The sequence below is a fragment of the Phaethon aethereus genome, assembly GCF_964289735.1.
Source record: "Phaethon aethereus genome assembly, chromosome: Z".
NCBI lineage: Eukaryota > Metazoa > Chordata > Aves > Phaethontiformes > Phaethontidae > Phaethon > Phaethon aethereus.
Genome location: NC_138577.1, coordinates 70847773 through 70866030, shown reverse-complemented (window position 1 = coordinate 70866030; position 18258 = coordinate 70847773). Strand labels below are relative to the sequence as shown.

At 35.2% G+C, this 18258-nt stretch overlaps 1 protein-coding gene across 1 annotated transcript in view; it reads left to right on the top strand.

Moving 5' to 3' along the window:
• DMXL1 (Dmx like 1) overlaps positions 1-18258 on the top strand; it is a gene marked incomplete at both ends in the record, with an annotated part of 81626 nt that overhangs the window by 45079 nt on the left and 18289 nt on the right. The window contains 10 exons of the mRNA XM_082013019.1: positions 434-531; positions 1244-1409; positions 2192-2444; positions 4135-5222; positions 5494-5685; positions 6949-7025; positions 7222-7349; positions 9115-9367; positions 9743-9852; positions 17210-17373. Of these exons, the coding sequence (XP_081869145.1) occupies positions 434-531; positions 1244-1409; positions 2192-2444; positions 4135-5222; positions 5494-5685; positions 6949-7025; positions 7222-7349; positions 9115-9367; positions 9743-9852; positions 17210-17373 (2529 nt within the window). The remainder of the gene's footprint in view (positions 1-433; positions 532-1243; positions 1410-2191; positions 2445-4134; positions 5223-5493; positions 5686-6948; positions 7026-7221; positions 7350-9114; positions 9368-9742; positions 9853-17209; positions 17374-18258) is intronic.

Sequence of the window (18258 nt, the reverse complement as noted above, 5' to 3'; positions counted from 1 at the left end):
GACTATTCTTGCTGCCATTTACCCCTTTTTCCTTTCCAACCTCCAAAAGTCATCTCCTGTAAACAACTTTTCACCTGTGTGATTGGTGCCAGCCTGTTCTTCAAGACTCCATCTATCCTTTGATTACTAGAGCAACTAATGAATTAATTTTGTTATGAGTTCAGGAACTGATTTCAGAGGTAGGCATTCCCATCTGTTCTGCTAAAAAGCTTCTAGAACTGGAGAAATGTTAGCCAAATAATATCGAAGAAAAGCGGTTGAAGCTGTGGTATCTTCACGCATTCTTACATCAGACTCATAGTGAGAGGAGGGGATCCTGTATTAAAGAGACCTTCCAAACACCATGGGGCATGAGATACCAGAAGCAACAAGGATCCCATTTAAAATTGAGTTAAATTTTGGTTGTTTCTTTGCTGTTCAACTGTCTTCACAGGTGGCTAAAGCAGCCTTTCAGCGAAACAATGATCCACTTGATGCAGCCATTTTTTACCTCGCAATGAAAAAGAAAGCTGTGATCTGGGGATTATACAGGTAGGAGACTTGCAAGCTCTTACATGGAGTTTCATACTGTCTGGTGTAATTCTGGGAAAAAAGTTGAATGTGATGGTAATCCAGAAGAAGCACAAATATTACCATTCAAAGTAGAAATTTGATTTCTAAATTAGTCACTACATTGAGTGGGTAGTTTTTAAGCTTCTTGTATTTACAAGTTTTTTAAGCTTCTTGTATTAATTAAGGTAATTTAGTTGTTATTTCTGAAGGTAGATACTTCAAGTTTTAGTCTCAAATATACTGTAACTTCAATCATTGCTTAATTATGATTTACTTTTGCAGACTACCTGTGGTGTTTGTGGAACGACCTGGCTATCTTCTAGAAAAGTGTTTGTTACGAATTTTACCTTAAGTTCAGAGAACTAAATTAAGTCTTTCTTTCAAACTGGCATTTCATAACGTAAAGTAAACTTTTTTGAAAAGTAGTTTGCGTTGTCACTTAAGAGCTCACATGGGAAAAATGAGCTTTTCTGTGTTGGTATTTTCAATTAACCTGATACAGTTAGTTTTTGTATTTATTAAAGTTTTTGTTATTTCCAAATATGAAGCCTCCTATGCTCCCAGTGTGGTGAGAGCCTCTGCATGAAACTGAAAAGATGTGTGTAAAATTCTGCTGGCAACTGAGGAAATGAAGAGTGTAATGCACCTCGTAAAATACATAATGCTTTTATCAATTATGTTCAATATGCAGGTCCCAAAAAGATACTAAAATGACACAATTTTTTGGAAACAACTTTACTGAGGACAGATGGCGTAAAGCAGCATTAAAGAATGCTTTTTCTTTGCTTGGCAAACAGCGTTTTGAACATTCTGCAGCATTTTTCTTGCTGGCAGGACACTTAAAAGATGCAGTGGAGGTAATAAAATAATGAACTTTTTTAATGTTTAAGACTGTCCCAAACTTACAAATATATTGTATATGACTTGCATTTTGCATAACTGTGACCCCTGAAGATTCTGGTTTGTTTGAGGTCTTTCCCTCTCCACCCCTAATCCTCCCAAATTAATGACAAATACAAATCCTTGGTCTTTACATTTTGATTCTGTTTCTGTTTTACTCTCATTTTAGTGGTACTTAAAAAGTGCTATGGTTAATTTCTCCATAATAATATTGAGAGGCCTACCTACTGCTAACTTGCTTCCAGGTTGTTTGCCCTGTCATATATGAAGACAACAGTTTTTCATTAGGAAGTTCCAGGTCTGAAAATGAAGGCTTTTTGGCAGTGATGTGGGTTGGTTCCTAGAATCCCTTCACAAAAAAAAAAAATTAGTTCTGGGTCTGTTTGAATTGAAAAGTTGGGAGGAAATTAATCATTTTGATAATGAAGGATTTGGTCCATAAAGCTTCGTAACCAACACATCCAGCTTCAAGAGGTGGCATGTGAACACTGACAATGATTTATTGAAGCCAACTGATTTCAAAGTCATGTCAGACTTAAACTGAAGAATTTGCAAATCACATTTTGCATATAATAGTTTGCCACAGGTATTCTGCATAGTTTCTGCTAATTTTTTAGGGAATTGATAGACCTATTTATCTCAATCTGAACAGATTCATGTCACTTCCTGTCCTGTGATCATTTTAACCAGAGGAGAATTTATAATGTTTGATCTTCTGAATATATTTATTTTCAATTAGGTCTGTCTTGAAAAACTTAATGACATTCAGTTGGCTCTTGTAATATCAAGACTTTATGAGTCGGAGTTTGAAGTATCTAGTACTTATAAATCTGTACTACAGAAGAGAATTTTGGGAAGTGTGTTTCCTGGAAAAGAGAGCTCAGGAAACATGCACTGTGACCCTTTTCTGCGAAGTATGGCTTACTGGATTTTGGAAGATTATAGCAAGGCTCTTGACACTTTGATTAAACATTCTGTTGAAGATGAAGGAGGTAAGAATATAAGTATTTTGTCTGTTAGGTTCGTTTTAACTGTTAGTTCATTTAAGTAGTAGTTTCTTAAAGCGTAGTCTGAATAAGACCAGGTATTGCACAGTTGCACACAATTGTGAGTAAATAGCTTGCTATAGCAAGTGTATGTGTTTTTTATAGTAATTGTGGTGACTGTGTTTTTATTATCCTGTATCCTATGAATGGATATTTAATTTATCCTTTAGGTATGTGAGTATCAGAAAAATGAGAATGACCCTGCAGTGATGCAGCTGTTTTTCCAGCAGAAGTTTAAAGATGATGAGGCAAATTAACTTTGTTAGTTAATTTGACTCCATGAGAAAAAACCTCTGATTGCACAGTTACATAGCAGAGTCTGGAAGACATATTGTTTTGTAGCATTTAGTCCTTGGGAAGAATGGTTGACCACAATGATAAACTGCCATAGAAAATATTTTGATGTTTTCTATGGTACAAGGAGGCCCACGTAGTGATTGAAATAGCATGTAAGTCTCCTAAAATTATTCTTCTCCTTATTCAGTTGCTAGCTTTATAGGCCTTCTAAGAACCAGTTTTATTATTTCCTAAAGTTAATGTTCTCAAGAAAGTTAAATGTTTCAAGTCCTTAGTATTTAGCATGCTAGCTGGTTTCAGTCCTGGCTACTGAGAGAAACCTGATGGGATAAATGAAGACTTGAATCCCTAGAATTATGTAATTAATTTTAAAAACTGATTTTAGTAGAAGTTACATGCCTCAGGATAATTTTGAGCAAATGAGGGATGTAGTGTTCAGTTATTTACCTCTTGGTCACATCCTCCTGTGTAAAATACTTTTTAAATGTTACTAATTCTTCTTTAATCAGTTCAGTGGCTTGTTTGTGGTGTTTTGCGTTATTATCTTACTTAAAAGGTGCTTTTTCATGTACCTTTCCCTGTTATGTATAGTTACTTGTGCCATAACCCCTGATAGAGGCAACAGTACGGGTCTATCTCAGCTCAGATGGACTCTTTGAAAGCTGTGTGAATTGTCCTATGCTGATGCTCATATCTTTTCAGGGTTTTTCACGTTCTGGTTTTGGACACGAAAATAAAATGTGTAGGTGCTGCACCGCTGTGTAATTCATCTACTTGTAGATAACTTTGGCAGTAGCTGTGCCATCTGTATGCAATTCATATATATGTAATACTGATATCAATACATCTAAATGTTATGGATTTCCTAGTTTTATTATAAGTTGCATTTTTTTAAGAGGTAGATAAAACAAATACTAGTCCAAAATTAAAAAAAAAAAATTTTTTTTTTAAAGTAAAAATCTTTAGTAAGATGTAACATCTTATTGTTGTTTAGTGACGGAGATTTCAGAAATCTAAACTGAACAGGAATGTGGTCTTGTTTGACTACAGTAGAACTGGCCTGACTGCAAGGAAGAGAAATGGCAGCTGTTTTAAATTAAAGGTCTTACCTGCTCTCCCACACAAGGTTCTCTTTTTAGTAGTGATTAAGTTTGGCAATGTCCTCCCTCCCAAGATACTCAAATGATAAAGGTGAAAAGGAAGGTGAAAAGGGGGGCGCAATGAAGTAAACAATAGAATGAATATTAAGACCTAATAGCCTTCTGATGAATTTAAAATTTGCAGATGGATTATTTTGTACAGAATGGTAGATTTTCCTCATGATACAATGTCTTTTCAGATGAAGGAGGTGGCTCATGTTGTAACCCTGCAGTGTTTAACTTTTATAACTACTTAAGAACACACCCTCTCTTGTTGAGACGTCATTTTGGCTCTTCTGATACATCTTCCACACACATTTGCCTCACAGTAGAAAATGGATTAGCTGACAAAATCAACCTAGGCGAAAGACGGCTGTTTTTCACCACTGCATATGCTCATCTAAAAGCTGGTTGTCCTATGTTGGCGTTAGAAGTGTTATCAAAGATGCCCAAAGTTGTCAACAGTTCAAAGTCATTCTGCAGATCCCCTAGTTTAATGGATAGTAGTAAAGATTTCTCACCATCTTCTCCGGTTAAAGAGTTGGAAACAAAAGATCAGTCCTCCAGTGTTGATTGGTCACAGCCAGTATTGAACGGTTTAGGTTCATCTTCAGATTGTTCATCAGGAAAACACTCAAGTTCAACTCTTTCCTTTGACTGGAGCCAGCCAAGTGTGGTATTCCAAGATGAACACTTGAAACTACAGTCAGACAGTGATGAAAGTGACGAGAGTGAAGATTCTTCCCTGGTAATGAAAAAGTTAAAACCCCTGAAGAAAACTGAAAAATTATACGAAACAAGTTCTAGCTACACAGAATCTTTTAGTGTAGTTGATGACAAAGATATTCTAAGTCCATCAGAAGATGTAATTTCAGCACAGCTGAAGTTTAGAGCGTGCCTGAAAATTCTTACTGTAGAGCTTCGTACACTGTCCACTGGTTATGAGGTAGATGGTGGGAAGCTGAGGTATCAGCTTTATCAGTGGCTTGAAAGAGAAGTGGTAGCTCTTCAAAAGACCTGTGATTATAATGTTGAAGTAGAAGAGATACAGTCAGGAATTAGTGTGATACCAGAGGAAGCTACATTACATGAAAACACCGAAGACTTAGCTGACCAGCAAAAAAATATGCTACAGAAAGAAGACTTTCAGAAAAGACGTCAGTGGCTTCTGAAATACCAGTCTCTCCTAAGAATGTTCCTTAGTTACTGTATACTTCATGGCTCTCACGGTGGAGGTTTGGCATCTGTCAGAATGGAATTAATTCTACTATTGCAGGAATCTCAGCAGGTATGTGGGGGAGCTTAGTTTGTGTTTTCTTGGTGTCAGGTTTGTTTTAGATTTTTTGGGGTATGTGTTTTGTATTATTCTTGAAGTTTTCCTATTATAGTATGCATCTGTTTTATAATAAATGTAACACTGTTTTTAACATGTTACATTTTTTGTAGATTATGGGGAGTTTTTTTGTTGTTTAGAATCCCCTTCCCCTCTTTCAAAAGTTCTTCTGTTCCCTTTAGGAAGCTGTACTGTCACTTTGTGTGTGTTTCTTGCTTGTTTTTAGGAGCAGTCAATACAGATCCCTTCCAGCCCTCTACCAGAGCAGAGCTCCATACCTCTCCTATTTGCTTGCACAGCTAGTGCCAAAACAGTGGTGGCTAATCCATTGCTACATCTTGGTAACTTAACTCATGATATATTACATGCCATAATCAACCTTGATTCGCCACCTCATCCAGATACTCAGAACAACAAGGTGTGTTTTTTATAGTTGTTTGGGTTTGTTGTTGTTTTCATTGTCCAGTTTGAAGTCATGAATCTTTTTCTGACAGCATGAAAACTTCTTGGTGTGCCTACCTGTGACAAGTAATAAAACTGTGGAACATATTTCCTGTAGTACTTATTTTGAGCTCGAATAATGTCCACTGATTATTACTTATTGTTGAGGTGTGGAGCATCTGATTCAACAAGCTGAAATAGACTGGCCTTTCTCAGGACCGGCTATTTGTTCAAGGTGACATCTGTTACAGAAAACATGTTGTACTACCCTATCAGTGTCACATTTGTCTTCATGACAATATGAACATTACTCCTGTTATATTAATGGTAACCTCTGCATTTCAGTCCTAGATCTAAGTAAAATTAAGTTTTGAAGTATAAAAACTGATTGTCAGCGAAGTGCAGTAAACTCAGACTTTTTTGTGAAACAGTATATATAACAGTTCATACAGTAAAATATAGTCTATTTTTTTAAAGCTATTTTTCTGTAAGGTTCCTTCTGTATTTAACACTGGACTGGAAACCAAACTTAAAGTGTTAGGTTAAATCTTCTCTGAGTTTTGTATGTGTTAGGTCCCAAATCATGTTTACTTTTACTGGGGTTTTCTAGAGAACACTGAAGACATTGCTCAGTTCTTGGTCTGTGCTTAGTTTCAGAGGGAACAGACAAATAAGTATAATAAACTCATTTTTTTAACTGAACCTTTTTGATCAACAGATTCTCTAGCTCTATATGGATGTTTTGTGATACATTAAGAAAAGTGTCAGCTAGGATAAAAATACTGATCAGTGTGATACTGAGTAAATTGTGTGCGTGTCTGAGAACTGCACAAGAATTGGTCAAAAACTAAGCTGCATTATAATTTTCATTCTGAAGCAAAGCCTTTGTATTCTGAGCCAACATATTGCTACCATCTTAGGGTATAATCACTTATGACTGTTGTATAGAGGTTTAATACGTTGCTGTTTCTTAGTTGAAAATGTTGCAGCTAGAGCTGATGTGTGATTGTTGATTGGTGGCGTGAGTGCTTCCTCATCCCTTTCACAGCAAAGTTAATTGATTTATCTGAAATGGGTTCTGAAGAGAAGGTGGCTTTGTAAGTGATTTTTGTCATGAATGCTTATATCCTCCCTGTTCAGTGCTTGTTCCACTGTTACAGATCTGTAATGCCTTAAATGCTATGATACTAACCAGTGTTCATCTTGAGTGTAATATGTTCCATAAAACTTTGTCTTACAGATATATGTAATGCATACCTTAGCAGCATCACTCTCTGCTTGCATCTACCAATGTCTTTGTGATGGCCACAGCTACAGGTAAAGGTCTATGAAAAGTTACTTTTTAAAGAATGGTCAATACACTGTCTCACTGTAGCGATGGTATAATAATAGATAGTGCACCAGAAGGCAGTGCTCACACCTGCCTACATCTAGAAGGGGCTATTACTTGAATAGTTTTAAACAAAACTTTCTTTTTTTTATAAATACAACATCCCACTTTTCTGTTTCACAGCTCATTTCAAGCAAATCAGTTCACTGGAACGGTGTATCAGACAGTGCTATTAACTCAGCGTCATTCTCTAAGAACAGCAAGCTTAGAAGAAACAGTGACTCCCAATACATCACCTGCTCAGTGGCCAGGTATCTAGAGTTGATTTTTTTCTTTCTTCTTAAGGAAAACTTAATTGTCTGGATCCACTGTGAGAGCATGTAGCTATGCTCTGGACTTCCTACTAGTATTTGTAAAAGCTGTGTGGTAAAAATACGCTCTTATAATCAAATTTTATCTTAACTTTTCAGAAGCTGTAGGCTAGTAATTTGCGTTATTCACTAAGTCAAATTGATTTATATTGCTTTCTCTTGCCAAAAAAAATTAGTGGGGCCTCTAGTAAAAGGGAAAGTAAATGGAAAGTAGGGTGAAGTGTTGTCCTGTGCTCTACTTGCTCCCCCTGCAGGCAACAGATCAGTCTCACCATTGCTCTATTTCCTTACTCTTGAAAAGGACTCGAAAGACTGTCTTAGTTTGTGCTGCATCTCAGAATGATTGAAGGTTATGTACAACATTTGAAGTAACTTGAAACTATTGGCAATGAGAAGTTTGTAACGATTTAATGTTTTTCTGCAGCTCTAAAACCCATGTTAGACTTAAGGTAGTTCTTAATGTGTACTGGATTCTATGCTAATGAAGCTACACTGGTCACACTAGAGGCAGTGTAAGCTATGTAATGTATGTCTGTATGAGCTTCACTTCACAGCACTGACGTTAAGCATAACCAAACAATATGCTTTCATATTACGGGATTTGTTTTTTTCAATAAGAAAATTTGACATTAAAAAACATCTTTTCGGAGAACCTCAAGCGGTCTTTGTGTTACATACTATACTGTTTTCTCTTTTCTGCAAAATGTTCTGTCACTGAATCTACAGATTTTTAAAGAGAAATCAGATTGTCATCTGTTTTCTCCTTATTTCGTTAGTTGCAGAGTTAAATTTCTAACAAATGAGAGAAGGGATTGTTAGCAGTTGTTCTTGTAGGTAACATCACCTTGAACTGATTTCATTATTTCTTTTTCATAGCTTCACATGCTTTATGTGTAAATGGGAGAATATGACACAAAGCAGAATTCTTTGGCCACTGCTGTTTGTATTTTCATTTATGTGCACAAAGCAACACAGTCAGAGCCACATATGAAACTCTACAACTTTTTGTGGGAGCATACAAACACTACAAGATGTTCAGTTGAGTCAAAGAACACTTGTCAGACAATGCATAGTTCAACTTGATACCCATGATTTTTGGTTGGTTTTACTACTGTAAAGTGGGAATATAGCATTTCAACTTAGAATGCTATGCTAGAGTTGTAAACCTAACTGGTGAAACAAGCACCACAGGAAAGTCAATGAGCAGATTAGTATTTTTATTTTAAGAATACTATTTGGATGCTATGTATTGAATATACTGTGAGACACTGGATTAAAAGTAGAGAATGAAGAGCTAAGCCTTTGCTGAAAGAATTGAGGAGCCAGAAAAGAGAGCTTGAGACATGGTGGGAAGAAAGGTTCATGTAAGTAATCAGTACCAGGGAGTTGAATTAAAGCTGGCAGTGTTTTATTTAAGCTATGTCCCAAAATTTGAGTACTTTTGGGGGTTCCCCCCCCCCTTGAGAAATTGCTACGTATTTCTTCAGTTGTTAGTCTAAAACGTGAAGCTGAAAAGCTATAATGAACTGTTAAAAATAAATAGCATACCACTTTTAGAGGAAGTTGAAAACTGCATGAGAAACTTAGACTTTTTCTATACTAGAAAGTACTAAATAACAGGTTGCCAGTCAAAATATCCATGGTAATCCAGAGTATGTTCACACACACATATATGCTTTTTTTTTTTTTTTAATTAAATAAACAGGAATAACAGCTCTAATACGTCTCTTGAATTCTGCTGGTGAGGAAGCCCGGCCAGGTCTCACCGTTTTACTTTGTGAAATTCTAACTGCAGTCTATCTGAGTCTGTTCATCCACGGCCTGGCAACACATTCTACCAATGAGTTGTATAGAATTATGGCTCATCCACTTAACAACAAAATGTGGTCTGCTGTCTTTGGAGGAGGAGCTCATACGCCCAGCAGAGGACAACTGCAATTAAAGACAAAAACTGGTTGGTTCTATTGTTTTACTTACATTTGTCTTGTGGGTTTTTTAAGAAACAATGTGACTTCTGAAAGCTTAAGAGTAAATGCGTTAACATGTTCAGTAAGAATTCGGTATGTTTTTCGATCTGCAAAGAAAAACAAGGATCTAGAATTATTGGCATAGATACTTCGTAGAAGGGAGTAGGAAGTGTATGTTACTGAAATAAGGTTTCCAAGTAGCACAACTGCTGTAGTGTAACTGGGTTAAGTTCATTTTAAAGAGAAAACTTATGGTACTATTACAGCCTAGTTTTTAATGTTAATTTTAAAGCTTTCCAATTCTCTCATAACAGGAATATATTCCCATTTTACAAATACAGTATGTTTTCTTTCTTTGGCAGGTAGGCACTTCCCAATGCCTAGCCCACATCAGGTAGTAGTGTTCTCCATGGAATGCGTGGGGTTTTCCAAATCCCTTACTGCCTTCAGTACTCATAGTCCTACCAAATCTTCAGGCAAGAAACTAGATTTAGTATGAGGCCTCTACATGCAGTTTGCTATGTGTGATTTTTTTGCATATGTAGAAAGACAGAAAAACTTCTGTTTGCAAGCCATGACATCAAAATTTAAAGTGAAATTTTGTAATTAAAGCAGCAGTTGAACTGGGCCTTTTTAAAAAAGAAAATTGGCAGTACTGTTGTATTCTTACTATATTTCATTTGAAATCAATATTAAATACAAAATTACTTTGACCATGGTTTGAAAGAATCAGAAGTGTTTCATATCTTTGTTGGAGAGCTGCTTGGTTTTTTGCTTTTTGAGTATAAGCATTATTATGCATGTGGATTTCTAAGTGTTCATTCTAGACATTACAAAGAAAAGGTGTCTTGATGATAATTCAGTTTTGATAGTCTGAGAACCCCTTAGGAAAGCAAACAATCTTCAGGTTTTAAATTCAGATGATTATAAATTATCCTGAGATCCAGAATGAATTCTGTAATGCTTTTCTTCTTGGTACAGATTTATGCTTTCTAATTTAGGTGGACTTCTATAAAACGAAAAGCAACAATTCTATAGGTGATCTAATTTTTTAAAAGAAAGATTTTGTGAAGATAAATTTACTTAAAGTATGGCGACTTTGTACATCACATCTGAATATATAATAATTATATTAACTATATAAGTTACTATAGTAACTTAAACTATATAATTAGTATTTTCTTATTATTGATAGTAGATGTATGTTACATATAAAAATCTCTTTCTTGGCATTTAAGGAAAACTGAAAATGTAGTCTGTTTAAATACAGACTTTGTCAGACATTTTAAAAAGTATTTTTTGAGTAGAGATCTTTAATCAAAAGTGAGTTCTTATCCTAGATCTGATGAACTTTCTTTGTGGTATTGGATAAATATTTCTCATTATCATTTTGTTAAGGTGAAAATATTTGCCGTATCAGAATTGTTGGAAGGCAGAACTAGCTTTTGTTGGCTAATCTGTTTCCTAGGCATTAGTACCTGTATACTGAGGTGTGGTAATGCTGCTGCTACTTCTGTTTACTATGTAAAAACAATTACAATTTTAAATGTATTCTGAAAAGTATACTAAATGCCTATCAAATGTTTTTATTAAAAATGAATGCTGTCTGTCAGATGGCAGAATTAGTAAAACTGCTGCTGGAAGACTCAAGAAGCTGAAACTGAAAATTTAAGGGAGGAAGGGATCTTTTTAAATACTAACTTGTAGGGATAATCAAACACTGGAAAGGGGGCCTGGAGAGGTTGTGGAGTCTCCATCTTTGGAGTTATTCAGAACTTGAACAAACTAGGTCATTACTTAAGTCATCCATGTTCTGAGCAAGGGATAGGACCAGGTCCCTTCCAGCCTACATAATTCTAGGATTCTGTAGGTCTATTGTTTTTTTTTAATGTATGTTTATCTAGAACAACTGTGGGGGAAAGAATTTTGGAGAATCATCTTTCTCTGTCACTTTAATAAAATTAAAAAAAAAAAAAGGTAGGAAAAAATATAGACCCCCAGTGAAGCAGAGCAGTTGGATTAAAATCAGCTATGTTTTTGTGCCTGTACTGTCATCTCTTACTTTTTCTTCTGACACCCCTAAGTGAACACTGAGAAGTGACTGGAATGCTCATTCCAGTCAACTATGTCACATTCTTCTGTGATATGATTTAGACTTTGTATAGCTTCTGATTTTGTTACGCATAGAGTCTTTTCCCTTAAGTTTATTTTTAGATTTTTGTGAAATATTTTCACTCTCAAATGGAGATCAAAAGACAAAAATTCTTAGTTCTACAAATTCTAATATAATAACACTATGTGTACTGCATGTCTTCTCCTTGTGTCTCCTCCCAATCCTTTAGGACTTTATCTGTATGCAGATGTTGATCTCCAAGTTTCAAACTTGTTTTAGGAGATTATAGTATCATGTACAGTGCTGGCCAATAAAGTTATGTGATTTACTTTCTGCTCTTTACTTTAGTTGACTTGAGCATATAATAGCTTTGGATATAAAATTTCTTTTAAATAATATGGCCTTTCTTTTAGACACAAACTAAAAAACAGTAACCAAAAAATAGTTCCTGGTAGTACTGTAAAATCTTGACCTCTGTTAGGAATTAGTTTCTATTAAAAACTGTTTTATTGCCTCTTTCACAGTAAAGATCAGACAAAGCATAGCAGGTTAAGACAAGATATTTTTCTCCGCTGATTATCCTAACTCTCCAAGCAATTAAATTAGTTTTAACACAAGTATTATTTCTGAGTACTTTGGTAGGGAGAATAAAATGTTAGCTCTTACTGTGCTGAGTTTTGCCTAACGTGCCAGAGGTTTTGAGAAAGAGATGCCTTGATAATGAGGATGTGTGCATAAAATTTATCCATCGGACGTACAGTCCTGCTATCAGTCTTATGCATGTAATTCTCTTGTTAGATCCTCTGAATTAATTTCTAGCTTTTGCTTGCCGTCAGCAAACCATTATTCATGACCTCCTAGAAAATACACTGCCATTACAGATTTTATCAACGTCTGACTTAGAATAACAGAGCATCTAAGCAGAAGATTAATTTAGTGTTTGGTCAAGTTTTGCTTAGGCAATTGTAAAGAAAAAACAAACCTTTAGAACTCTTGGCTTTATCTGCTTGCTGTACCTGCTGTGGGGTAAGTTTCATCCAGAATCTAAAACAAAACAACAGCAAAAGCTGAACTTGGATTAGTTGTGCTTCAGACTGGAAACATTGTGCTTCAGACTGTATCCAAGAGTGCTATATCTGCTATTCAGTTTTCAGCAGGACATCGGAAACAACAGTAAAAATTCTTCATATTTAGACTTTATCTCCAGGAATGGCTTTATCACAGAATAGATAAAAGGATACAGATTCTTCATGTTTTAAATCCTTCCATCTTGTGTAAGGACCTACAACAGCCATGCCGAACTGCTGCTTTTTAATGTAGAATTCCCTGTGATATTTTTAGTAATGGAAACTTTGACATCAATGTGAGAGTAATTGCCTTGAATCCCAGCTCAGAATTAGAGACTGCAATGTCGGGCTTGTTTTCTTACAGTACTTTGGAGTACTGAGTACTTCATTACTTGTGTGGCCTTTCTATTGTATATTAATAAGTCTGTTTTCATACTATTACTGTCTTATTCTTGGTTAAGTCAGACATTAAAACAGATCAGAAGTTTGACTTGAAGTGTTTGGACTGTGAATGGTGGAGTTACTTTGGCTCAGTAGAAGAAGCCTTAGATTGTCAGAACAGGAAATGTCAACAAAGTTTGTGAATGCCACCAAGTATTTAGCTGTGCTTATGTAATTTTTTGAGAGATTGCCATTCACCATTTCTTGAAATGCCCACAACGTATATAATGTCTTCAGGAACATCTGAGAGTTTAATAATATACCGGCTTTGAACTTTTCAGTGAATTGCTATTCATTAAATGGTGCATAAATACAGCAAAGAATTTACAGTCTTGTGTACACATAGTAATCGAACTGCAACTTATGGAACTTAATTGCAGTTGCTACTGTTGAGTATTGAATTCATTAAATTTATCACCTTGGCCACATTGAATGGGCACAATATTTCCTGTAAATAAGTAAAATATCATGTTGAAAACTTCGTGATTTGCAAAATGCAAATTCTGTTTAGGTTTGAAGTCAAATTGTCCACCAGTGTAGACTTGCACCAGGCTGCTGTTCTAGTTGGCTTTCATAGCTTCCCAAAGAATTACAGAAATCTGTGCAGGGCTTTACACTTAGTAAAATGACTTGAGGTGTGATTCAAAATCAGTATTTCTTTGTCATGTCTCTGTCATTTCACTCTGTTCTGGGCCCCAGCAATGCTGATATTTGCTGATGGGTGCAATCAAGGATGATGCTTTTGTAAGAAAACAACTTCATAATTTTACATCTCTTAATGAAGACTTGCATTTTTCATATGGTGTTGGGGTGTTGATGCTTCATGCCTGTACATGGTCTTCAGTAAAACACAGTAACTCTGACTTACATTTTAGTTTTTTGCTATATTGAAAGGGATCTCCCTTTTAGCCCTTCCTGGGAAGGTGAAAGGGAGGTAACGTGGGTAAAAGGTCGTTTGAATATCTTTGCATGTGTTAGCTCTTGCAGAAATAGAAGCATTTTTCTTGTCTGAAATAGTCCAATAATCTTGGAAAATAACGTACGTTTTACATTTCTTTTATAAGTAAAACAGGACCAAAGATAAATATTTTCAATTCAAAAAAATTTAAAAGAGTTTGAACTGGAGATATGTGAGAAATTTCAAAGTGAATATAATTGGTGATCTGAAATCCCAAATGACAAAGTCAGATTTTTAATGAATTTTTAACTTTATTTAAAGATTTTTAGAAGGCAAAAAAAGAAACTAGCATTAGTAGTACGCATTTTAAACCACTTAAATGGTTGTATTCTCATTGGCCCTAAATATTGAATTTTTTTCCAATGGTTAGCCTGCAGTACTCTTAAAAATACAAAGAATGATTCAACAGAGTGGAAGAAAAGTAATGTTTTAAACTAAAGCATTTGCTTTTTGAATTCTGCTTAGAGAAACAACCTCCAAGCATATACTTGCTTATTTCTGTATCACGCAACACTTGCTCCTTATTTCATGCCTAGTGAATTTCTTTTTTTTTTTTTAAGCAATTGCTAAACATTCATACAGTGATGCATGTGCATGCTCTTTCTTAGCTGATGAGCTTTAAATAATGAAATGAAAATGCATTGTACTGCAGCTCTTATATTTGCAACTTTTAGTACAGGTAAGTTGATTTAAAATAATATCCCTAATGGGGGGTGGGGGTGGAGAAACATTATGATATGGTATAGTAGTGCAACATAGACTGTTAAAATACCCAGTTTCACGATGAAAAATGTTGTCTTCAGCTTTTATTAGACTCTATATAAAAACTATTTTATGGTTCATCTGTTTGTAGTGATAGTGGTCATCTTCATATGTGGTCAAAAATGTTTTGAAAATCCTTGGAAAAACATGTTTTTTTTCTGGTCCAAAAATGACCAGAAACTATGAAAAATCTCCATCAGCCACTGTGAATACAGAGAATTTGCCCACTTGGGAAAGAAAAAATAGTTTTAAAGAGCATAGTTGTGCGGTATAAAAAAACCAAAAGTTGTGTTTTGTGGGTTTTTTTTTTTAAATCAACTTACATCTTACCTCTCTCAGGGTTTACAGTTGGCTCAGTTTGTTATGAGTATGTAAGTCTTATATGTGGAATATTACTTAAATGAGCACTGTTTTTCTTTTGTCCAGAGTGTTAAACCTTCTGTTTCCAAGTGATTGGAGTACTCATAAGAGTTTTGAAGGAAATAGTCTTTCAGCCAACTGTCAACACTGGAAAGTCTCCTGTAGAGAAAACATATGAACAAAAAAAAAGAGGGTATAAGAAGCACTTCTTTCTAGTGGTTCACTCCAGGCATACGTAGGAATGCTGGCTCTTTTTGTGCCATCCTCAGCAGTATTAACAGGAGAAAGCAATTTCAGAAGCTTCAGTGGATCTTAGTCTTGTGGGCCCTCAGTAGCCAGAAGGTTAAAACAATAAAGCACCCGTTTGTAATGTTGATATTAGTTCATCCTTGCAATCAGACTGGTGTAACATGTCGATGCTTGAAGTCAGTGATAGGGATATTTAATCTCTAGGTTAGCTGTTCAGCCTGCAGATTTTCTTGCTTGGAGCCTATTTATTACTGCTGTTACATGAGCCAAGACTCAAATGATGAGGCAACCCATATTTCCCTTTACTTTAGAGGTGTTTAGATGAGACCTTTTACAACTATCTGCCTGGTCTCATTATTGCTACATGCAAAACAAAAAACCCGCTTAATTAAACAAGAAACAGCCAAAAAGTTTTTCTGTATTCTTCACCAACTGCTTTTTTTTTTTTTTTTTCACTTAAAAAAAAGGAGTGGGGTGTAACTTAAGTGTGTTCTCTGATTCCTTTGGGTGATGTGATAGTTTTCAAACCTTAACTGGAAAAGGGAGATTGTAAAATGCTTAAGAAAAAAGTAAGAGTTCAGTACTCAGTTAAAAAAGTGTTGAAAATTTTGTGGACTTCAAAAAGCAATGTTTTAGCTTTCTTTGTTTTACCAAAGTCTTGAATCTATTCAGTTGTTTCAGTGTAGAAACTAATCTCTGTGCTTTACATGTATCTACTTGAAAATAAAAAACCAAATTTTACAATCAAATAGGTAATGGACTCAAGTCCATTTTGTCTGTAATGGAAGATGAATGAAGGTCACCATGCTGTATCAAATCTCCACATGTGATTCCCATTCTCCCTTGTCCCTTCCACTTCGGAAGTGTCCTGGAGAGCCAGAACACTAATGTAGTGCTCAGGGACAGTGACAATCAATATCATTCCTCCTCTGCTAACAGGGAGTCTGTATTGGAATACAATTCACCTTCAAAGAACCAGAATGATTTCAGGTTTTCAGATGGTTATGTGAGCATCTTTTTAAGTAAGCCATTAATTTTTCCATGTTTGTGAAATGGATACCTCTCAATTAACAAGAAAATAAGGGATCTGAAATGAAGCTCGGTGTTCGTTCATTTGTGATATAATGGCATTAAGATATTTTTGATAGCTTGGATAAAGCTCTTACCTTGAGTACTGTAATCAAGAATGTAATCTCTCATAGACACTTCTTATTCTGAAAAAAGTCAGTGTTTGGGGAAGTGAGAGGACCTCTCAGGTCCTGAGAGTTAGAGTATTATTACAAATAATTATACCTTCCCTGTTTCATAAGGTATGTATCAGATTATATTAGCTAAAATGGGATCTTTTATAGTTGATGGAGAAATATATTGTCAGGACATACAGATTTATCGGAATTGTAACATTTAGAAAAAAGGTATAGACCTCCTCTGGAAGGAGACATGGAGTTAAAACTTGGAGTAGGAGTGGCAAGCTTAGATTTGCACTATATATTCTGAAAGATAAGACTCTTGGCTTGTCTTAAGAAACAAGCATAATCAGTATTCAGTAGTGCGTATTAAAGTAATTTTGCAGTGTTGTTTGAGCATCAATTTTTGTCATCTTTGTTGTAGGAAGAAAGCTTCTAATGCAGTTATGGGTGCACTCTACTATTCTATATTATTTGTTCCGTGGATTTTCCCCTTCTGGAGTTCTAGTTATGTATTAATTTTGCATATTTGAGGATTAACATTCTCAGTGCTTTTTTGCTACAGAAATGTTAAGATAAAACTCTGAATACTTATAATGAAGATTTTTACTTTCTATTATAAATACCTTTATTAAAAGCAGTAGGGAGGTGAAGCAGACAATTTAAAGCAACATACTGTGTTTTCTTCCTCTGTAGACGATGGAGAGAAACAGCAAAAACATTACAGACTTCCATCAAAAACCTCTCCAAAAGAAAGTTCTCAGTTGCCACCTTTGCCATTGGTAGACCAGGAATCTCCGTCATACAAAGAAAGATTTATTCCTCCTGAGCTTAGTATCTGGGATTATTTCATTGCAAAGGTAATTTTTCGCTATTGTGACAGCTAAGTATCTTCTATCACTTCTGGAGTGGGGATTTTTTTTTTCTTCTTGGCTTTTATTCTATGTATTGATTTAGATGTGTGATAGAAGCTGACTGGTTTTATTACATATATTTAGCTTTTTCGAAAAAACTGCCTATAGGTATTTTTGAAACAGCTTTCTTAAAAATTGTTGTTAGGAAATTAATTTGTTTTCAGATAATGGTATGAACAAAACATGTTGCTTTTTACTGTTACGGAGTACAAATGTATTGGGAATTACGGATCAGCTATTTAGATGAAAAAGGAAATGTGAGAAGCTTTTTATCTATTTCAGATGGGTGAACGTGTATACTTACTATAAATCAAATTATATTGCCTTCTGTCAGGTCTGCTGTGGCAGATTTTTCTATGTAGAAAGTTACATAGTTGTATGGAGTTGTATGGCACATTTCTATGTCAAATATTAGCCACATCAGCAAAATAAATATGTAAGCAGTGTTCTGGGAGCAAGGACAAAAAAGAAATTGCAAATACTGGATAACATAGTGGGGCACTGATGGTGGGCTTATCATAAATACTGAACTCTGTGGACAGGGTATAGGGTTTTCTTGTTCTTTAGTCCTCTGAAGCCCTTGAAGGAAATAAAGGGAAAAATACACTGATGGTTTTGGTTTCTTTCTGACACATAACAAGCTTGTGTCTTCTATGTGTGGTTTGATATATCTGTGCAAAGCAAAATATTAGGATTTTCATTTTCAGCATTATAATTTTGAGTACTGTAAAAAATAGTTAAGCTATTGAAGTATGCAATACTCATGGACAGTTAACCTTTTCGTGAGGTACAAACTCCAAATGTTACAGAACTGAGTAAGATTATATGCCT